Below are 22,278 nucleotides of genomic sequence, written 5' to 3'. Positions count from 1 at the left end.
AGCATTGCAGGTCAACTCTTACTCGGATTTCTCCGCCCTCTGTTGCGGCGGAAAAGCTGGGGCACGAAAGGCACTGTGGGTGGACTCGAGGTGCATTGTGGGCAGTCGCCTGTCGTTGCCGTGTTGTTGTAGGGTCCTCGGTCGTTGCTGGGTTGAAATACCGCGGACGAAATGCCGGAGCGAGATAGTAAGGCTCGGGTCATCTGCCCTTTCTTCCCCGCGGGACTCGGGACACTTGGCGCGTTATTTTGGCCTCAGAATTTAAGCCGGCTGTGTGCGCGAGGGTGGAGGCGGGCCGGGATGTGGCGCTTGTAGCCTGGCGAAGCAGTTGGGCCCCGAGCGAGGCCGGGCAGCTCCAGACTGTCCCTCAATCTTGTCCTTGCCCCAACCCACGACAGATGAGATTTATCTGTGAACCACCCCCAGACCCCGTCACTTAATTTTTGGTTCCGTAAATTTATCTTTCGTGTAGTATCTTAGGTGTCATCTTCAAGAAGTTTTTGCTGATCCTCCAGCGCTGGTTTAGGCGCCCCCTCCTCTGAGCTCCCATAGCTCCTTGAATTTTCCTACTTCAGCACTTGTTACCCTGTATTGTCAGTGTCGATGTTCTTGCCTTTCTTCCTCACTAGATTGTGAGCAACTCAACTACAGGAAAAGACGTCTGTAGATCCCCAACCTTTGCACAAGACCTGACTCTAAAGAGATTGATTAAATTAACATCAATTCCTTTTCTTAGGCGAGCCGTTCTCCAACCCTTTGGCCCCAGATGGCCATGATGTGGACGATCCTCACTCCTTCCACCAGTGAGTGTTTTGATGTAGAACCATGGGAATGAGCTGGGTAATGAGTAAAGTGGTGGTGGTGGTGGTGAAAGAATTCTGAATGTCTTGTCAGCAAGGATGACCAAAAAATCATACCGCTTGCTCTTTATCTTTGTGAACTTTTAACTGGATCAGGCCAACTGCATAAGAGTATTAGAGGGGAAATTATGGCAGGGAGAGTGCTAGTTTTTAAAATTGATGTTTAATTACACGTTATATAGGAATTAATTCTTGTAGGAAATTAAAACATCAGAATAAGGGTAATGTTGTCTTTGATAACATCCCCAATTCCATCCCCTTTCTTAGAGGTAACCACCATTACCTTTTTTACACTTATCTTTTTGTCCTACTCTTTTTAAATGCATTTGTGTACACACATACATATCTGAGTAAAATACATCATTGCTTTGTGAATTAAAATATTAAAATTAATCGGTGATATATTGTCTATATATCAACTTTGCCACCTGTGTTGGGTTTTTTTTTAGTAATTTATTTATTTTTGGCTGCATTGGGTCTTTGTTGCTGCACAAGGGCTTTCTCTAGTTGCAGCAAGCGGGGGCTCCTCTTCGTTGCAGTGCGTGGGCTTCTCATTGTGGTGGCTTCTCTTGTTGCGGAGCACGGGCTCTAGGCACGCGGGGTCAGTAGTTGTGGCTCGCAGGCTCAGTAGTTGTGGCGCACGGCCTTAGTTGCTCAGTGGCACGTGGGATCTTCCCGGACCAGGGCTCGAACCAGTGTCCCCTGCGTTGGCAGGCGGATTCTTAAGCACTGTGCCACCAGGGAAGTCCCATCCTCTCACTCATTCTTGATTTATAAAACTTTTTTTTTTAGTAGCCGCGAGCAGTGGCTACTCTTTGTTGCAGTGTGCAGGATTCTCATTGCGGTGGCTTCTCTTGTTGCGGAGGACGGGCTCTAGGTACGCGGGCTTCAGTAGTTGTGGCTCGCGGGCTGTAGAGCATAGGCTCAGTAGTTGTGGCACACAGGCTTAGTTGCTCCGCGGCATGTGGGATCTTCTCGGACCGGGGCACGAACCCGTGTCCCCTGCATTGGCAGGCGGACTCTCAACCACTGCGCCACCAGGGAAAACCTTTTTTTTTTGGCAGGTGGATTCTTAACCACTGTGCCACCAGAGAAGTCCAATTTATCAAACTTTTTAATTGTTAACAGTCTGATGCATTAAAAGTGGCATGTTCTTTGTTTTAATTTGTTTTTCTCTGATTTCTAGTAAAGTGAACCATATTTTTTACATATTCCTTTTCCAATTCTTATTGGGTACTAATTTTTAAAATTTTCGCCCTCTAGATCAAAACTCACCAATGAAGACTTCAGGAAACTTCTCATGACCCCAAGGGCTGCACCTGCTTCTGCACCACCCTCTAAGTCACGTCACCATGAGTAAGTTCTGGGGTGATCCAATCTGTTTCCCATCTCCTTCCTATGGAAAATTTATTGAACTAGTTATCTTAGGAACTGGAAAGCTAGTTCTCTTTTGAGGTCCATGGTTCTGATTCCCTGCCTTTTGAGATTGAAGCTCCAGGAAAGACTGGGATGCTGTATGGATCTCATTTTTAAAAAAATATTTACTTATTTATTTGGCTGTGCCGAGTCTTAGTTGTGGCACACGGGATCTTTTAGTTGCTGCATGCAGAATTTTTAGTTGTGGCGTGTGAACTCTTAGTTGCGGCATGTGGGATCTAGTTCCTTGACCAGGGATTGAACCTGGGCCCCCTGCATTGGGAGCATGGAGTCTTAGCCACTGGACTACCAGGGAAGTCCCATGGGGATCTCATGTTTTCTCAGAGTATGTTCCATGGACCATTTGTACTAGAGTTGCTGCTGGTGCTTAAATAAGTAGATTTCTGGGTCCATTCTAGCCCCACGGACTCAAATTCTAGGGCAGATATTTGGGAATATGTAATTTTAATAGTCCTTCAGGTGGTTGTGATGCTTTCTAAAGCTTGAGAACCACTCACCTACAAATATTGACATGGATCTCTGCCTGATTGAAACTGGTCAGCTATTGCTGTGTTCAGTATTCTAAGCCTTTCTTCAGTCCTCAAAGCCACTTCTTGGGGTTTCTGGGGCTGTGGCAATATTTCGCAATCAGTGAATTTCTTTCTTTTCTAGGATGCCAAGGGAGTACAATGAGGATGAAGATCCAGCTGCACGAAGGAGAAAAAAGAAAAGGTAAAGGAAGGATGGAAGAGTGTTGGGTTTTATGGTGGATACTGTTCGGGGAAAAGGAGTAGGGGCTAGTTATGAGGCAAGAGACTGAGGTTTTCCTTTCTTGTCTTGAGAGTCTCTGCTTTCATAGTGGAGAGGAATGATATTTAGAATGGCTGTTTAGGGCTTTGGAGTCAGCTTGTGTTTTAATCTCATCTTTACCAGTTTCTAGCTGGATGCCGTGGGCATTTTGTTTAACCTCTCTAATCCTCAGTATTTTCATGGGTGGAATCAAGATAGTGATAATAACTGTTATCAGGTTGTCACGAGGATCAACTGTGATAGTCCATGTAAACACTTAGTACCAGTGCCTGGCATATAGTAACCACCCAGTTAATTTTGGCTGCTGTCAGTTATCATTGTCATTGCTATTATTTATATGATACTAAGCTTCCTAGACCTGGTACTTCGCTTTTTTCTCTTTTCTTGAGGAGGACTGGCAAGGAATGATATATTTTCAGGTGATATTTGGAACGTGATAAAAACTCAGACTTCCTGGTTGCCGTATGGTAAAGTCTCATACTTGTAGAGACTCGGTGATGTAGAGTTAGGTGACATCAAAGGATTCTGAAGTGACAGATGGAGTATACTATGGTGGCATTAGAACAGTGTATCTGTGAGCTGGGAGATGCTGTAGTTCTGCTTTTGAGGAATATCAAGAGGTGGCCAGCAGTTCTATGAGGATATATATGAGCTTTCAGCATAGAGAGTTGGGTGAAGGTATAGGGAAACAGGCAGGAACAGTTCTGCTGAGCCTTACACATTTGCCTTTCCCTGGTCACAGTTATTATGCCAAACTTCGCCAACAAGAAATTGAGAGAGAAAGAGAACTAGCAGAGAAGTACCGGGACCGTGCCAAGGAACGGCGGGATGGAGTGAACAAAGATTATGAGGAAACTGAGCTGATCAGCACCACAGCTAACTACAGGGCTGTGGGCCCCACTGCTGAGGCGTGAGTACCGAGTGGGCCAGGGCATGGTTCCCTCAGAATTGCAAAGTCATACAATGGCAGTATGAATTCTTCCTCACATTTTCCTTGCTCTGTAAAGCCATTTCCCCATGCCAAGCCATTTCAAGAGGCACTTGCCACCCACAAAGGATGGTTCTTATGTGGCCTCTTTCATTCTACAGGGACAAATCAGCTGCAGAGAAGAGAAGACAGTTGATCCAGGAGTCCAAATTTTTGGGTGGTGACATGGAACACACCCATTTGGTGAAAGGCTTGGATTTTGCTCTGCTTCAGAAGGTGAGCTTTGTTGGTAGATGGAGAGTAATACTAGCATGCTGAATGCTCACCTTTTGGGGTGAGGAGGGAGACTGCTGTTAGTTCAGACCATGTAGAAGAACTAACGGTGTCCCCTCTGTAGGACTAATTGCTATTCATCCTTCAAGTCTCAGCCTCAGTTTTATCTTCTTGGGTAAACAAACCTTCCCTGATCACCTGTGTATTGTTAAGTCTCCCCACTCCTCACCTCCCACTACCTGCACCCTTGCATAGCTCTTCTGTTTTACTTACAGCAGTTATCACACTTTGTTGTTTAATCGTTTAATTTGTCTGTCTCTCTTTTTATAAGCTCCATTAGGCAAGGACTATATTGTTTTGTTCAGTATTGAGTTCTTAGTTCCTGGCACAGTGTGGTATAATGGTGTTCAGTAAGGATATGTAAAGTGAATAAATGTCTAAACCTTACTTGCTTTCCTGTTAGGTACGAGCTGAAATTGCCAGCAAAGAGAAAGAGGAGGAAGAACTGATGGAAAAGCCCCAGAAGGAAACCAAGTAAATAAACATCAGGGAGAGCTTGAGAGTTTAGAAAGGAGGGGCCAAAAGTAGGAACACATTTAGCAAAAATGTTCTTTTTGTCTTTTCAGGAAAGATGAGGATCCTGAAAATAAAATAGAATTTAAAACACGTTTGGGTGAGTACAGAATTTCTACACTAGTGGCTCTGCATTCCAGGGGAATTGTAAGGAATTTAGTGCTCTGGATGGAATATGCTTCCCCTTTCCCTCAATCTACTTTTATCTCTTTTTTGTCCCCAAACCAGCTACTTCGCACAAAATACTCTAATAGAACTCAGATGTAGACTTAGTTATTTCATATATATTACTAATGTTCCCTCAGTTAGGTTGGAAGCTCTTTCAGATTTGGGCTTATCCATATGGGAGGTAGCATGGTTGATGATTAAAAACTCAGAATTCAGAAACCTGCATTTGAATCCTGTAATGAAATCACACTAAGCATGCGATTTTGGGTGCAACCAACTTAACTTCTCAGCTTCTGTTTGTCCACTTGCAAAAATGGGGTTAACGTTCACCTCATGGGATTACTGGGACGAAGAGAAATAATACATGGCAACATGCCTATCACACTGAGCATATAGTAGAGCTATTTTTTCCCATCTTCATCAGTATTACCTTAAACTTCATCCTTCTTCCTCACAGGGCCTAATACAATGCTAGGCACATAGTGCCCTTGAGAAGGCAATGTAGGAAGGGTGGATAAGAGCTCAGGCTTTGGAGTTAAACGGCCGGGGTCCCATTCTTTGTTCTGTCGCTTAGTAGCTATAGGACTTGCAATAGTCATATGACTTAAGTGGTAGTAAAACCCTTACTTCTCAGCCTTAGTATTCTTATCAGCTAAAAGGAGATAATAATGACCACCTCACAGGGCTGTTGTGAAGACTGAATGAAGCAAAGCAAGCATAACACTTGGCATGGTGGCTGGCACACAGTAACCACTTAGTAAACAGTAGCTGTTATTGTAGAAGTTTCTCACTGGCTACTTGCTGCTCTTTCTCTTTTTTGTAGGCCGAAATGTTTACCGCATGCTCTTCAAGAGCAAAGCATATGAGCGGAATGAGCTGTTTCTTCCAGGCCGCATGGCCTATGTGGTAGACCTGGATGATGAGTATGCTGACACTGACATCCCCACTACTCTCATCCGCAGCAAAGCTGATTGCCCCACCATGGAGGTGAGTGACCCAAGTCCCGAGAGCCTGCTATGTGAGCCTCAAACCTGGGAATCAGCTTCACTTCTGCCCTGAGCCTCATCTACCACATTTAACCAAGTCCTGCCCACCTTTTAACCTCCTAAATCTCAGTTGAATCCATTCACTTTTTTCTGTCTCCACCAACAACACAATAACATTCCAGTCTAAGCCATCATCTCTTGGGACTTCCCTAGTGATCCAGTGGTTAAGACTCTGTACTTCCAATGCAGGGAGCATGGGTTCGATTCCTGGTTGGGGAAATAAGATCCCACATCCTGTGCAGCATGGCCAAAAAAAAAAGTCATCATCTCTTGTTGGAACTATTAAAAGGGGCTCCTAGTTGGTTTCCCCAATTCCACTGTGGTTCCCTTCCAATATTCTATTTATTTTTAGTATTGTTGAGATGTAAGTCACATAGCAAACAGTTCACCCCTTTAAAGTGTACAATTCAGTGGCTTTTAGTATTTTCATAGAATTGTACAACCGGCATCAGAATCAATTTTAAAACATTTTCATCATTCCAAAAAGAAACCCTGTACTCTTTAGCCGTTACCACTCCCCACATCTTTCCGTCCCCTTTTCCATTATCATTTTTACACATGGCCAGAGTGATCATTTAACAGCATGACTTTTTCTCATCATGGTTTAGAAGGTTTTTTTTTTTTCTGCCTTCACTACTGTCATTTTTTTTTTTTTAAGATAATTTTTTAGAGCAGTTTAAAGTTCACAGCAGAGCTTCCCTGGTGGTGCAGTGGTTAAGAATCTGCCTGCCAATGCAGGGGACATGGGTTCGAGCCCTGGTCCAGGAAGATCCCACATACCGCGGAGCAGCTAAGCCCGTGTGCCACAACTACTGAGCCTGCGCTCTCGACCCCACGAGCCACAACTACTGAAGCCTGCGCGCCTAGAGCCCATGCTCCGCAATAAGAGAAGCCACTGCAATGAGAAGCCCGCGCACCGCAATGAAGAGTAGCCCCCGCTCGCTGCAACTAGAGAAAGCCCGCGCACAGCAACAAAGACCCAGTGTAGCCAGAAATAAATAAATTAATTAATTTTTAAAAAAAGTTCACAGCAAAATTGAGAGGAAGGTACAGAGATTTCCCATATGTGCCCTGCCCCCGGTTTAGAAGATTTGATGGTTTCTTTATTTTTAAAAAATATTTATTTATTTATTTTATTTTTGGCTGCATCGGGTCTTAGTTTTGCAGGATCTTTGTTGCAGTACACGGGCTCTATAGTTGTGGTTCACGTGCTCAGTAGTTGTGGTGCAGGGGCTTAGTTGTTCCATAGCATGTGGGATCTTACTTCTCCAACCAGGGATAGAACCCGTGTTCCCTGCATTGGAAGGTGGATTCTTAACCACTGGACTACCAGGGAAGCCCCTTGATGGTTTTTTAGTGTTAGGATAAAGACCAAAATCTTTTTTTTTTTTAATTAATTAATTTATATTTGGCTGCATTGGGTCTTTGTTGCTGTGTGCAGGCTTTCTCTAGTTGCGGTGAGCGGGGGCCCCTCTTCATTGTGGTGCCCGGGCTTCGCGTTGCAGTGGCTTCTCTTGTTGCGGAGCACGGGCTGTAGGCGCGCGGGCTTCAGTAGTTGTGGCTTGCGGGCTCCAGAGCGCAAGCTCAGTAGTTGCGGTGCACGGGCTTTGTTGCTCCCTGGCGTGTGGGATCTTCCCTGACCAGGGCTCAAACCCGTGCAGGCAGATTATTAACCACTGCGCCACCAGGGAATCCCAAGGCCAAAGTCTGTATCATGGCTTGTGAGGCTCTGTAACTCCTGGCCTCTCCAGCCTCTTTCTACCATGCTTCCCAGTTTATTTTCCAGTCATCCTGGCTTTCTTGAATGTACTAGATTTACTTATGACCCAGGCCGTTGTATGCTGTTTCATCTGTCTGGAATATCCTTTTACAACACCTCCTTTCCCTGTCTTCACCTACTTAATTCTCACTTATCCTTTAATTTGTTAAGTAAATGAATGAGTAAATGAAGAGAGTCCTGCTCAGTGGGATAACATTCTTGCTCCTTGGGGGTTTTCAGGCCCAGACCACACTGACCACAAATGACATTGTCATCAGCAAGCTCACCCAGATCCTTTCCTACCTGAGGCAGGGTACCCGCAACAAGAAGCTCAAAAAGAAAGATAAAGGTAATCTGGAGAGTTAGGGAGAGAAACCTTACCCCTGGAGGGGCATCTGAGATGGAACCAAGGTCTCCTGGAGCTTCCAGAACATTGGGAGGCTCCTGGGGACCAGAGAAAAATGGGAGCAGTGGAGCATTAGCAAGGGATGGTTACATCCAGGTTCTGTCTGCTTGACCCACCCAGGAAGCAGTGGTCAGTTTTGAGGCTTGAGGAGGGGGAGTATGGGGTAGCTTTTGTTGTCCCATCTTTTAAACAGAAGATGTTTAAAAGGGCATTGAGAACTGAAAAGCATGGTGAGGCTGAGTGGGAAATAACTCAGGAGTGTCTTCCTCACTCCTCTCTTTATGTTACAGGGAAAATGGAAGAGAAGAAACCCCCTGAGGCTGACATGAAGTATGTATCGTAGCCCTTGACCCCTGATCTGAGGGAGGAAGGGCCTCTGGGTTTCCTGTCTTTGGCATTTGGGGGAGGCCTTGGTGTGAGAATCTGGAGAAATGGCCGGGGGAAATGGAAGTTTGTGTGACCTTGTCAGCTAGGGATCTCTGTTTTCCTAGTATATTTGAAGACATTGGGGATTATGTGCCCTCCACAACCAAGACACCTCGAGACAAGGAGCGGGAGAGATACCGGGAACGGGAGCGTGATCGGGAGAGAGACAGAGACCGTGACAGAGAGCGAGAACGCGATCGAGAGCGGGAGCGGGACCGAGAGAGAGAAGAAGAGAAGAAGAGGCACAGCTACTTTGAGAAGCCAAAAGTGGACGATGAGGTGAGATGTAGTCCCGGGCACTAGGTGGCGGAGCTGCCCATCTCTGTGGCTGCCCAACCAGGTACAGAACCCCTCTGTTATGTAGGTGGCTCATGGTTTCACAGCAGCAACTGGGTCAGTTAATCCAGGGTAGGAACCATCCTGGAAATGGGGGCAGGGGGTAGGGTAGGGAATTGATTCAAACTTGAGGGAGAGATGAGTGGGCATCCCTCCTGGTGACACTCACTTCAGTTTCTGTTTTCTTTCCAGCCCATGGATGTTGACAAAGGTGAGTTTTAGCCATGGCATCTTGCATTGGCTCTGGCAGTGCTGCTTTCCTCTGTGCTGAGAGTCTGACCCAGAACTCAGAGTTGCCAAGGGGGGCACTGGGGGACTTCCTAGTTCTGGGTTCTCGGAAGATCTGTGTCTTGCTTTATGGAATAGACAGAAGATGAGTCTGGAGTTCTGTCTGTCTTCCTGGGCAAGGGCAGGGCATATTTGCTCTGTTTGATATAATTCTCCCAGCTGTGGGGTTCTGAAGGCATGGGGCAGGTTGAGTGGACAGTATTCTGGGCACACTAGCGCATCTCAAGCAGAGTAGCTCATTTTGAATTGGAATTTGATTAAAACTTTGTTAGCTAAAGGGTTCTGTTGCTTAAAAAATGTTGTTATGAAAGGCACAGGTGGGAAGTGTGTTGTGGGGAAGAGGTTGTAAGCTCCTTATTTCAAAGTCTGAACAGAGTTCTCTTTCGCCCAGGACCCGGATCCGCCAAGGAGCTGATCAAGTCGATCAATGAAAAGTTTGCTGGATCTGCTGGCTGGGAAGGCACTGAATCATATCCTTTATTTCAGCATGTTCATTCCAACTCCACCTGCCTCCCTGCTTCCCCACAACCTCCCCGCCCCCATCTTGCTCTTTCCCTTTTGTGCTGAATTTTGACAAGGATGAAGTCATGACTTTCCCCTTTCTCAGAGGACTCATTCATGTTCACAGCCCTCTCCTTAGAGTTTTCATGTTGGGGCTTCTAGCCCTTGGCCCTTCCTGCTTGAAGTTTTTCTGCTATTGGGAGAATTATTTTCTTTAACATAACATATGCTGAAGAAGCCAGAAGACAAGAAGCAGCTGGGAGATTTCTTTGGCATGTCCAATAGCTATGCTGAGTGCTACCCAGCCACGTACGTGAGACTCTGTTACAAAGAAGGAGGCTGGGATGATTGCAGAACAAGGTGGGGGGGGGAGTGAGGTGTAAATTTGATTTGTTGGGATCCAGGGGTACTTCTTACTGGGTAAAGTATTCTGTTAGGCTCTGAGTGGGAGGCCTAGGAGGGGTGGTTGTTCCTAGGCATATAGCCTCTTAGTGGTAGGTTTCTGCATGAACCAAGGAGTCTGGGTCTGCACCATCTCTTTAACTGTTGCTTCTCTTTAGGATGGATGACATGGCGGTGGACAGTGACGAGGAGGTGGATTATAGCAAAATGGACCAGGTGTGGAGCTGGAAGGATGGGTGGGGACAGTTACTCTTTAGCGCATATCCCCTTCCCTCCTCCCAAATGATCTGTTTCATTTCCTGGGCCTCATCTTCCTTCAGCTGCAGCAACAGGAACAGCAGCATTGTGGGGTCCTGGGCAGCTTGACTGTTTTAAAGCATCTGTACAAAGTCAAAAAATGAGATAGGGCCATAAATATATTACTTTTTATTTTCTGTAAAGTGCCAGGCTTTGATTTCCATCCTAGGGAGTAAGCAGGCCTTTAGTGCACATGTAGAAAGGGAAGAAGGAATTTCAGTTTTTAGAAAATAACTGGAAAACAAACAAACAAACTGAGTTTTATTCTAGCCAGGATTGACATTTTCCTCTAAGCCTTAAAACAAAAACAAACGAACAAAAACACCAACAAACACTAACACCATTAAGGGTGAAGAAGTGTCATATATTTTTCCTTGTTTTCTCTGTACTGTAATGCTTAATAGCATGGTTTAATTCTATCCTGGAGCCTTGCTTAACCCTGGCTCTGCCAGGTATTGGTTTTGTGACCAAGCCAACTTATTTTACTGCTTTTTCCTCAGTTTCCTCATTAGAAAAATGGAGAGAATTATAGTTCTCTCTTAATAGAGTTTTTGAGAGAATTAAATAAGATACATGTTTAGTGTTCAGAATGATGCCTGGCACATAGTAAGTACACAGTTAACATTTATTATTGTTTATTAGGGTAGGATTTATGAATGATAAAACCTGGGATTATGGGAGAGCCTGGCTTTAATCAAGGGCTAAAATCTCATTTCCACTGACATCTTTTCCTTCCCTGCCCCCCATTCTGTCCTGCAACAGGGTAACAAGAAAGGCCCTTTAGGCCGCTGGGACTTTGATACCCAGGAGGAATACAGCGAGTATATGAACAACAAGGAGGCTTTGCCCAAGTGAGTCTTGGTACTAAATACAGCTAAGAGTGAGGAGAGGGATGGTGGTGGGGGTGGACTAGCCCACAGCAGATTAGAGGGTGTAGTCTGGCTGAAACATTCTGAAATCGGTTCTCTGCTCATCGGGTCTCCTGGGAACACCTAGCTACTGCTATTCAACCTCGGATGCCTTCTTCCCTCAACTGCCCTTTTTTTCCCTCAGGGCTGCATTTCAGTATGGCATCAAGATGTCTGAAGGGCGTAAAACCAGGCGCTTTAAGGAAACCAATGACAAAGCAGAGCTTGATCGCCAATGGAAAAAGATTAGTGCGGTAAGTGGGACTGGTTCTGGGTGGGAGAGCTTCAGCTGGGAGGAGATACTGGCCCACAGATTCAGGAACAGGCAGTGGGTCAGAGAGCCATGGAAGTAGGAGAGAGGTCAGCCTTGGGTCTCAGGTGAGCTTAGACTGGCAGCATAACCATCAACTATAACTTCTTTTTGCAGATCATTGAGAAGAGGAAGAAGATGGAAGCCGATGGGTGAGCAGCAGCATTCTTCCTCTGTGAGACTGGTGAGAACTGCTTAGTGTATTGATCTTATGCTCATTTCTCTTTCTATTGCAGGGTTGAAGTGAAAAGACCAAAATACTAATCTCTGGTTCCAACCCCAAGAATAATCTCCACAAGGATGTGCTCTCCACTGCTCGCTTTCTACAATTCCAAAAAAAGTTGCACGATGTTTTTTTTTTTTGTGACTGTATATAAAATTTCATTGTATAATCTTTTGGTTCCATTAAAACTGGTTAACCTGCTCTCTTATCTTCTCTATGTTGAGGGCCCAGATGCACCAAGAGGGCTACTAATTCCATATACATGTGATTGTATAAAAATCACATGGAGAAAGTCAGCTCAGTCCTTTCCTGAGCTGTGGCTCTAGGTTCCTAAGCAGGACATATACTAGCCAGGGTGCCCAATGGAGGAGGGAAGAATGACCCTCACTGTCAGGCAAGAGGTGGATAGAGAAACTTAAGGATGATTGGTCTTAAATATCAGACTCATCTGGGCCCATCCGGGGACCTAGTCTTAGGGCAGAGGTTCCCTGGGAATTAGGGTCAGCCCAGTGGGCTGCCAGTCTGATCCCAAGGTTGTGCAGGACTGGGCTCTAGGTAAAGGCACCTGATGAGAAACACTCCTGGGAACAAAAACCCTTCACAAATTTATGCCCTTCTGGGATCTTTAGTAATTCCAAGCACAAATCACTGCTTACCTGGTTGAAGGGGAAGTGCCTTGGAGAATCCCTGTCCTAGACCAGAAGAGTTTAGTGCCCTTCAACACACTGAAAGTTTGCCAAGGCCCAGGGTGGGATCGCTGGCCTCCAAATCACTCCATCCCCACCCTTTTCCTCTTGGCTCATTGCCAGCACTTTGGTCTGGTACTCATCAGCAAAGGTCACCAGTTCTTTCTGGCTGGATCCATAGCTGCCACTGCCTGCCCTGAGCTAAGACCTGTGGGCTTACAAGATCCAAGAAGAGCTAGATGGCTACTTTAGCCATTGCCTTTGGTTACTTTCACCTTGACAGGGCAAGAGCTTTTTGAGGAAGCCAGCTTTATGCACGGCGCCTAGGAGGCTGAAATTGGGCACTGTCTGCAATAGCACCTAGAATGGCTAATTTCAGACAGTAAGTGACACCCTGATGTCATGGCTGTAGGCAGCAGTCACAATTAGGAAAAAGGTCACAGAGACCCACCTGGCTCAGATGAAGGTACCTAGAGGGTCATTAAGATCGAGACCTTCTGGGGGTTGACTGCCAGTTTAAAATAAGTTTCTGCAAGAACCACCAAGCCTTGTGGAAGTAACCAAGATCCAGACAGGAGCACGTGCTCCTCCTTATCTGCCCCACCATACACAGTGCTCTCATCTTTGCGGAACCTTTGGTAACCGGGATGTCCAGAACGTCAACTGTTGTGCCCATTTTTCCTTTTCAGCAACTCCTTGCCAGCTCTGAGCACAGCTGGCCCAGTCCCGCTGAGGGTCTGTAGCCAAACGGTAGGAACGGGTGGGGCGCTGTTGCTTTGGCCACGAGGATGTTCAGCATGGAGGGCTGCAGCTTAATAAGTGTGTGCGCGTACTGCCTGCTGTCTACGACCCCCGCAGGTCAAATTCTCGCGGCGTGGGCTTTTGTCGCTTACTGACCAAACTGGCTGTCGCTTGTCTTGGTCTTTCACCAAACCATGAACGACTGGCGTCCCGCTCTTCTCTCCCGAAGGCAGGCAGGCAGGCAGTCATCCTTTACTGATTGCGGGAGACAGTACCAAACTGTCAGCACCGCTCAGGAAAAGGGGAAAGAACTTAAACGCAGTTCTCGACTTTACGTGAAGTGACCAAGGAGGGGACTGATGGATGCGCCGTCTATCTGACACAGGAACCTCCTCCGCTGCAACACTGGGAAGTAGCTGGATTAGGAGGCCGGGCTCCTCGGGTCGGTGCCTCCCACCAGCTGAGTCAGGCCCCGCCTTTTCCGGGTTACGGAGAACGCCTTGACGCCACTTCCTGCCTGGCCCCCTACCCCGGAAGCGGTGCCCTGGGCCACTCCTCCCGCCGAGTGACTGGTTCTTGGGTTTACCTACCAATTGCTGCGCGGCTCGGATCCTCTGGTTCATGGACCGCACATGTGAGGAGAGGCCCGCAGAGGATGGGAGAGACGAGGAGGACCCCGAGTCCACGGAAGCCCCAGCCCGGATCCGGGACACTCCGGAAGATATCGTGCTGGACGCTCCGGCCAGTGGACTGGCGTTCCATCCGGCCCGCGATCTCCTGGCGGCTGGGGACGTGGACGGGGACGTGTTCGTGTAAGTGCGGGGCAGAGATGGGGGCGTGGTGGGTGTGGGGCTGCTCGGTCTGGAAGCTCTGCAGCGATGGAGCTGGGATGAGGAGAGAAGGTTACAGGGAGACTAAGTTTACAAGACTCAGTCTTGTCCAATTCGTTTAATAACATTCGCCTTTAAGCAAGTTACCACACAAATCTATTGAAAGAACTGAGAGACAAAGTGGCTGGAAAGTCGTGACGGAGCCCGGACAGGCAGGCGTTCAGGACACTGTTATTTCCCACCGAAATATTGTATTGATCCTGAAACAGAACCAACTGGGCCCCCTGCTTTCGCTTCTTGCCCATTTTAATTGATCTTTCAAAAACACAAATCCAACCACCTCACTTCCTTGATTAAAACCCTTCAATAGTTTACCTTTGCTTTTAGAATTAAATTGAGATTCCTTAATCCGGCTTTCAGGGCTTTGACCATCTGGCCCTTGCTCACTTTATTTTCTGTTTTCTGTGCTTATTCATCGTTACCTTTTTAATGTACCTTGAAGCCTCAGCTCCTTTGCACATGTTATTCCTTCTTCCTGGAATTTCCCTCACTTGCACCTATTGTCCCAGAGTCCCCAGCATCTCTTCACTCTTCAAACATGCCTCAGACTAAATTAGATTACCTGTTAAATGCTGCCTTGGCACCAGATACCTTTTCCTCATAAACTACATAATGGTGTGTAATCATACATCCGTTTGCATAATTATTTGAACACTGTCTCCTCCACTAAAAAAATGTTTTTTAAACTTTTTTGACCTCGCCCCACGGTAAAAATAGCTTTTATATTATGTGTGATGCACTCTAATATTTTCTGGTTTATTTTATTCTGTTGTTATTGCGGGCACACACAGAAAATGCTGATTGCAGCTCAGTAATGGGTCATGACTAGAGTCTGAAAAACAATGTTCTGGAGTGTAATCTGTAGTCTCTTTAGTTCTCCATTTTATCTCCTGCTTCTAGCCCAGGGTTAGTGCTCAATACACGTTTGATTTTGAATAAAAGATGTAGGGTAGAAGCAGTGAAAAGCCATTGAAGGCCTTAACCAGGAGAGTTGTGCTATCAGATTTACTTAATGAATTTAAACCCCAAACCCCTCATTAGCTGCAATGGCCTTGGGCAAGTTAATTTCTGATTTTCATCTTTGAAAATGGGAACAGTAGAGAATTCTCTGGTGGTCCCATGGTTAGGACTCCACGCTTTCACTGCCAGGGCCCCAGGAACTAAGATCCTGCAAGCCCTGTGGCTCTGAGGAAGGAGGGAGGTATGGAGGGAAAGAAGGAGGGAGGAAAGAAGGAAGGGAGGGAGGGAGGGAGGGAGAAAGGGAGAGAGAGAGAAAAAGAGAGAGGGAGAGGGAGAGGGGGGCTTCCCTGGTGGCACAGTGGTTAAGAGTCTGCCTACCAATGCAGGGGACATGGGTTCGAGCCCTGGCCCAGGAAGATCCCACATGCCATGGAGCAACTAAGCCCATGCGCCACAACTACTGAGCCTGCGCTCTAGAGCCCGCGAGCCACAACTACTGAAGCCCACATGCCTAGAGCCCGTGCTCCCCAACAATAGAAGCCACTGCAATGAGAAGCCCGCGCACCGAACCGAAGAATAGCCCCTGCTTGCCGCAGCTAGAGAAAGCCGCGCACAGCAACAAAGACCCAACGCAGCCAAAGATAAATAAAATAAAGAAATTTATATTTAAAAAAAAAGAGAGGGAGGGAGGGAGAGAGAGAGAGAAAGGCAGGTAGACAGGCAGGGAAGGCAAGGCGGGAAGGAAGGATAAAAGAAAATGGGAACCATAATACATACCTTGCAGAGAGGTTTACTACTTTTATCCATGTTTACAGTGCCAGACACTTGGGAGTCACCCTGGACTTTTCTTCACACACACCCCTGGCTTCTGTTTGTCTCCTCTTCTCTACCTTCAGCCACTGCCTTCTGGAGGCCTCAAACTTCTCCCATGACCATTCCAGAGAGGTTCCTTTTTCCAAAAGAATTCAATTCAGACTTCTGCCTGGCCTACATGGTTGTCTCAAGCCTAGTCCAGCCTATCTTACTAGATTCAGCTATACCTCTCTCTTCCCACTTGAACTCTCCTCATTCCTCGTGGGAGAGACATCAGCATCTGCCTCCAGTATCTGCCCTTTGTTCTCTGCCAGGTGAACTACTTATTCTTCATGATCCAACTCACATGTCATCACCTTAGTTAGCTTTCCAGGGCTCTCTTCCCTTCCAAAGTATTCATTCAATCTGTGTTTATTAAGCAGCTTTTTCATGCTAGGCACTGGGACAGAACAAACAATAAGTAGACCCAGTTCTGCCTGCCCGGAACTCAACTAGCAAGTAAGCACTTATTCATTCAGCCCTTTTTGAAGATCTGCTGAGGCAGACACTAGGGATAATCTCTGACAGGTACTTGCCTCAAAGCTGAGCTTACAGGCTGGTGCCTCTCTGCTCTACCTCCCTTGTCATCCTTCCGCCACACGTGTTCACAATGTGCCGTAATTTTTTTTTTTTTTTTGGCTGCGTTGGGTCATCGTTGCTGCACGCGGGCTTTTCTCTGGTTGCGGCGAGCAGGGGCTACTCTTCGTTGTGGTGTGCAGGCTTCTCACTGCGGTGGCTTTTCTTGTTGGGAGCATGGGCTCTAGGCGCGTGGGCTTCAGTAGTTGTGGCTCGCAGGCTTAGTAGCTGTGGTGCACGGGCTTAGTTGTTCCGCAGCATGTGGGATCTTCCCAGACCAGGGCTCGAACCCGTGTCCCCTGCATTGGCAGGCAGATCCTTAACCACTGCGCCACCAGGGAAGCCCAATGTGCCGTAATTAATTGTGGCTTTCTTTAGCTCCTGTAGACCTGGAGTGTAATATCCCTGTCTTACTCATCTTTACATTTCCAGCTTCTGGGCTGTTCTGTCATCAACTATTTTTGGACCTCCAGAGTGATTCAGACCTAATCTTTCCCCAGGTTATGGCTTTTAAAGATGATGAAGAGGGGTGGGGTGAGGTCACAAAAATGTACATTGAATGAAAAAAAGACCTCACATTTGAAGCTCATTGAAGATGGGAAAATGGAGGACTTCCCTCGTGGTCCAGTGGGTAAGACTGCACGCTCCCAATGCAGGGGGCCAGGTTCAGTCCCTAGTCGGGGAACCAGATTCCGCATGCATGCCGCAACGAAGATCCTGCGTGCCGCAACTAAGACCCAGCACAGACAAAATAAATAAATAAATATTAAAGAAAATAATAATATAAATACCTATACATTTAAAAAAAAAGAAAATGGGATGGTAAGCTCCTTGGGCTGGGAGGTGTACAAGCAGGAACTCCTAGGTAGGTGGAAGTTTGGCTAGTTGGTCTCTATACTCCCAGGTGAGGTCTGGAGTCATTCACTCTTCTTCCATTCTCCCCAGCTTTTCCTACTCCTGCCAAGAGGGAGAAACCAAGGAGCACTGGTCCTCAGGTCACCACCTCAAGTCCTGCCGAGCCGTTGTCTTCTCTGAAGATGGGCAGAGTGAGTATTAGGAAAGGCAGCCAGCAGTGTGGTGGTGGGAAGGGAGCAATGAACAGCACCATGACCTGGGCATTTCCCCCTCCCTCCCCACAGAACTTGTTACTGTGTCCAAGGACAAAGCCATCCATTTTCTAGATGTGGAGCTGGGACGACTGCAAAGACGCATTTCCAAGGCTCACAGGTAAGGGGAAGCCAACTGTGTGTTGAGCCAAAGGGTAAGGATTGATTGGTACATCCCTACTGGGACAAAGGTGCTCGAAGAAGTTCTGTATCTGTGTCTCTAGTGCCCCCATCAACAGCCTGCTGCTGGTGGATGAGAATGTTCTGGCAACTGGGGATGACACAGGTGGCATCCGCCTCTGGGACCAGCGGAAGGAGGGCCCCTTAATGGATATGCGGCAGCATGAGGAGTACATTGCTGACATGGCTCTGGACCCAGCCAAGAAGCTGCTGCTGACAGCCAGGTACAGCCTCAAAGCTGCATCCCCTCCCTTCCCTGTGTTAAATGTTTCCCTTGGTGGGTACCTCCAGCCAAGCCTGCTGCTTTGCTCTCTCTACAGCGGAGATGGCTGCCTTGGTGTCTTCAACATCAGACGACGCCGGTTCGAGTTGCTCTCCGAGCCTCAGTCTGGAGACCTGACCTCTGTCACACTTATGAAAGTACAGCTGGGTGGGGCGGGATGGGGGTGTGCAATAGGGACTTGGTTTGATGTGGCTCCACAAACATGGTTTGCCCTGTTTCCCTGCAGTGTGGGAAGAAGGTGGCCTGTGGCTCCAGTGAAGGTACCATCTACCTCTTCAACTGGGATGGCTTTGGGGCCACAAGTGACCGCTTTGCCCTGAGAGCTGAGTCCATTGACTGCATGGTTCCAGTCACTGAGAGTCTGCTGTGTACCGGCTCCACTGATGGAGTCATCAGGTGAGAAAAGCTGGATGGCCCTCCAGTCATAGGAAGGGCAGACCTAACCGGCCCATACCAACACTTTTCTTTCTCTACAGGGCTGTCAACATCCTGCCAAACCGAGTGGTGGGCAGTGTGGGCCAACATGCCGGGGAACCTGTGGAGAAGCTAGCCCTCTCCCACTGTGGCCGCTTCCTGGCCAGCAGTGGCCATGACCAGCGCCTCAAGTTTTGGGACATGGCCCAGCTGCGGGCTTTGGTGGTGGATGACTACCGCCGGCGCAAGAAAAAGGGAGGGCCACTACGGGCGCTGAGCAGCAAGGCCTGGAGCACGGATGACTTCTTTGCAGGACTGAGGGAGGAGGGAGAGGACGCCACAGCTCAGGAGGAGGAGGAGACTGAGGATGACAGTGACTGAGGGAATGAGCTGAATCTCAGGATGGGTTCTCAGCGGACAAGAGTCTTGTTTTCTGGGCTGGATCCCTAGAGAGGCTGGGAATTTAAAATATCCTATTGTGCACAAGAAGATGCTCAGGATCGGCACACTGATGTGGGGAAGTACTTGCCCTGTAGCAGCTGCTCACTCCACCACTGTAAGACAAGCCCACAGCTGGCGCAAGACAGCACAGACACAGGTGTAAACCAACCAGGGGTTTAATATAAATACAACCAGCATAGAAAAACTCAAAACTACGCATACACCAAAACCAGAATGCCAAGTGGTTGGGGCAAAGGCAGATTTCTGACCCTTTGGCTCAGCCAGCCCCCAAATAAAAACATCAACAAAGACAAATCAAGAAAATAAGAAGCAAAGATTCATGCTAAGCTGTGGGAGGAGAGAGGGGTGTGTGTGCGACTGTGTGTCAGAGAACAACCCTGGGGTCAGGTTAAACCCCAGGCTGGGAGGGAGAAGGGAAGCTCCCTCACCACAACTTAGCCAAACTTGAGCTGCCCCGAGGTGCTGTGGGCCCTGCCTCAGCTGGGAGGCTGTGTCAGGCCTAGGGCAGGGCCCATGCTCCTCCCCTTCTTGGGATCAGATAGCAGCTGCCCAGGCCTGCTGGGCCAGGGACTGACACAGGCTCTGCCTACTCATTCAGGCTGCCTGGGGAGAGGATTAGGTCACTGCTGAACCATGGTACCTCCTGCCTCAGCCGCAGCAGACCGCTGGAGGCTGGCCCCAGACTCAGTGCCTCCAGCAGCCTTGCAGACACAGCATCCTTGGCCACCTCATGCCCATCCTGCCCACTGGGGGCCAGCACAACCCAAATGAGGCCACTGAAGGGCACTGGATGCCCAGGGATCACCACCTGGTACCAGAATCGGTGCCAGCCAGAACTTGTGCCCAAACACTTGGTGAGGAACAGTGGGCTGCCCAACTTCATCCGTTGGCATAGCAGCTGCAGGGCAGCCCGAGCCCCTTGGGACTCCAGCCCCTTGTCCCTGGCCAGGGCTACTTGGCTGCCCTCTGGCTGTAGGCACTGTAGAGACGGACACTTGAGCTGCTGGCGGAGTCGCTGCTTCAGGTCTGGCTTAAGCCACTCCACGGCCACCTGTTCTCCACAGAGGCGTGACTGCCCTGCAGGAAAAAGGCAGAGACAGGGCGGGGTCTAAGCCCTGGGCCCAAGCACCGGAGTCCTCTGGAGTCACACAAGCCTGTTTAATTTGTAGCCTCCCGATTTCCTGGTGTGACACCAGGCAAGTTAAATAACTTCTCTAGGCTTCTTTGTGTTTACTTACAAAGGGAGTGCAATAACTGCTACCTTCTAAGTTTCCTTGGAGTACTGGCTGATTGCAGGCTTTGTCTACCTCATAACCATCAGAATAGCTAACCTTTACCATGAATACTTGCCAAAAACTACAGAATGTGCTAAATGCTGCTTAATTCTCAGCTTCAGGAAGCAGGTTCTCCAGTGGATAAAAGGTAGGCTCAGTTGGATTGCCTTGGGCAAGTAAATTTTTCTTAAAACAGTCTCCTATCTAAAGAGGGACAATGTTCTATGTTTCACTGCAATGTTGAGGGTTAAGTCAGGAGATAGTGCATGTGAAGTGTGAAGTTTAGGTGAGTGGTAGCTGGTAGCACCGGTGGAAATTTAAAAACGTGAGGTCAGATAGTCTGTCTCAAACTCAAGTGTGTTTGACCCTAAGGTCTCGCGACTTTAACCCGCTATGCTGATCTACGCTGACGTGTTGAAGTAAAGTGCCGGGTAGAACGCGTTTCGCCCCAACCAGCGGCCCCCCGCAGTCTCCACCCCTACCTTCCACCAGGGCCTTTTTGGCCATGGCCGCGGCGCGGTGCGAGCTGAACTTGAGCAGTGCGATCTGCGCGGGCGCCGGCCCAGGGCTGGGCAACAGCAGCGCCTCCTGCAGGCCGGGCCCCAGCGGCTGCAGCGCGAGCAGCAGCGCTTGGCGGCTCAGGCCCGGCGGCAAGCCGTCCACACTCAGCTCGCACTTCTCGGTGCTGCGGCACACGAGCAGCGGGCAGGACGGCCGCAGCGGGTGGTTGTGCAGCGTGGCGATGGCGGCCTGGGCGCCGCGTCGCGAGCTGTAGCGGGCGTAAGCGAAGCCGCGGTTCAGGCCGCTGAAGGTCATCATCAGGCGGAACTCGTAGAGGCGGCCCACGCGCTGGAACAGTGGGATCAGCTGGTGCTCGTACACATCCTGGGGCAGCCGCCCGATAAACACTTCTGACCCGGCCGGCGGCGGGCTGCCCACCCATCCTGGGGGAAGGGGGTGGGGAGGGGCACCGTCAACCACCCGGACGGTTCCGGGGTCGAGGTCCAGGAACCGAGCGCAGGAGGGAGTATGTGTGCAAACGTCTGTGAAATGGTTACAACACCCGTACGCCCCGGGTCGTTGGCGTAACTGGGTGACTGAGCTACCAACGGGGCTGGCACCTTAAGACTGGCTCCTTTCCTCGAGGGGGCGGGTGGGTGGGAAGCCACAGACAATGAGTTTCATCAGCTGGGGGGGCGGGTAACGGGGTAGTTATAAGTTTCTGACTGTGGAGCCTCGGCGTAGGCCCCTCCCTCCCCCGAACGCGGCGGCTCGTGGCCGTCGAGGCTGCCTTAGCCCTCCCGTAGGCGTAGGGCTGGGACTACCGTACCTGGGGGTGGCCCGCCATACTTCCTCTGCCCGTTCACCTGCACCAGGCGGATGCCCGTCTCCCTGACCCACGCCTCCAGCGCCGCCTTGTTCTCTGGATTCACCCTCTCACACCACAGCTGAGGGGGAAAAGGGCAGGTTGGAATGCCTTATCGCCGCGTCCACCCCCACCTCGCCTGTTATGTCCAGGGCTCACCGACCCCCTGATAGGCAAACACTTACCTCACACTCCCGCTTGGACTGCATTGCTCTCCCACTGGCTCGCTCGTACCCCCTTTATAAACTCCTCCCAATCTGCCCCTCTGGAAGCTTCCCTACTCCTCCACCCCCAAAGCTCTCATTGGCTCTGAGCACGACCCCGCCCACCAAGGGGGTGGGGGTATCCGCCGCACGTGCGCCGCGGGAACCTCAGACCCTCAGGTGAAAGCTAGAGACCCTAGTGGGTGGGTCTGCGGGCAGCCCCACCTCCTAAAACACGGCTCGCAAACCTGCAGGATGGAGGCTGGAGGCGAGAACGTCAGGGGCGCCCTTCCCCTGCGGAATAGCCCGTGGGAGCTACTGTAAGTGTCTCTCCCCATTTTCCACCGCGGAAGTG

The 22,278-nt window shown here is 49.0% G+C and overlaps 3 protein-coding genes across 5 annotated transcripts; 2 read left to right on the top strand and 1 right to left on the bottom strand.

Moving 5' to 3' along the window:
* The first annotated feature begins 30 nt into the window (after positions 1 to 30).
* Positions 31 to 12,131, top strand: IK (IK cytokine). The gene is made up of 20 exons (XM_004280268.4): positions 31 to 187; positions 737 to 803; positions 2,124 to 2,216; positions 2,949 to 3,008; positions 3,829 to 3,996; positions 4,176 to 4,290; positions 4,751 to 4,821; positions 4,914 to 4,960; positions 5,852 to 6,015; positions 8,074 to 8,182; positions 8,530 to 8,569; positions 8,731 to 8,944; positions 9,194 to 9,212; positions 9,681 to 9,759; positions 10,019 to 10,099; positions 10,351 to 10,408; positions 11,252 to 11,340; positions 11,543 to 11,651; positions 11,825 to 11,859; positions 11,944 to 12,131. Exons 1-20 carry the CDS (start codon positions 172 to 174, stop codon positions 11,969 to 11,971), a joined length of 1,662 nt encoding a protein of 553 aa, XP_004280316.1. The 5' UTR covers positions 31 to 171; the 3' UTR covers positions 11,972 to 12,131.
* A 1,747-nt stretch (positions 12,132 to 13,878) lies between these two features.
* WDR55 (WD repeat domain 55) lies at positions 13,879 to 19,394 on the top strand. Of its 3 annotated transcripts, none has more exons than XM_033406631.2 (7): positions 13,879 to 14,169; positions 17,581 to 17,681; positions 17,775 to 17,862; positions 17,933 to 18,145; positions 18,242 to 18,341; positions 18,431 to 18,600; positions 18,681 to 19,394. In XM_033406631.2, the coding sequence occupies exons 1-7, from the start codon at positions 13,979 to 13,981 to the stop codon at positions 18,997 to 18,999; spliced, it is 1,182 nt and encodes a 393-aa protein (XP_033262522.1). In that variant the 5' UTR covers positions 13,879 to 13,978; the 3' UTR covers positions 19,000 to 19,394. The 3 variants fall into 3 exon arrangements, with proteins under 3 accessions (XP_033262522.1, XP_004280315.1, XP_033262523.1); XM_004280267.3 differs by having other exon boundaries at positions 13,881 to 14,169; positions 17,966 to 18,145; XM_033406632.2 differs by lacking the exon at positions 13,879 to 14,169 and adding an exon at positions 17,233 to 17,266.
* On the bottom strand, positions 19,220 to 22,270 carry DND1 (DND microRNA-mediated repression inhibitor 1). Its single transcript, XM_004280266.4, is given in 5 exon segments — positions 19,220 to 19,768; positions 19,771 to 20,157; positions 20,837 to 21,298; positions 21,685 to 21,802; positions 21,906 to 22,270. Coding segments are annotated over 5 exon segments (1,059 nt in total). The 5' UTR covers positions 21,930 to 22,270; the 3' UTR covers positions 19,220 to 19,700.
* Between the last annotated feature and the right edge of the window lie 8 nt (positions 22,271 to 22,278).

This window comes from Orcinus orca, chromosome 3 (genome assembly GCF_937001465.1).
Source record: "Orcinus orca chromosome 3, mOrcOrc1.1, whole genome shotgun sequence".
Classification (NCBI taxonomy): domain Eukaryota; kingdom Metazoa; phylum Chordata; class Mammalia; order Artiodactyla; family Delphinidae; genus Orcinus; species Orcinus orca.
Note: the sequence above shows the minus strand (reverse complement) of the source record. Positions and strands in the feature narration are given on the sequence as shown.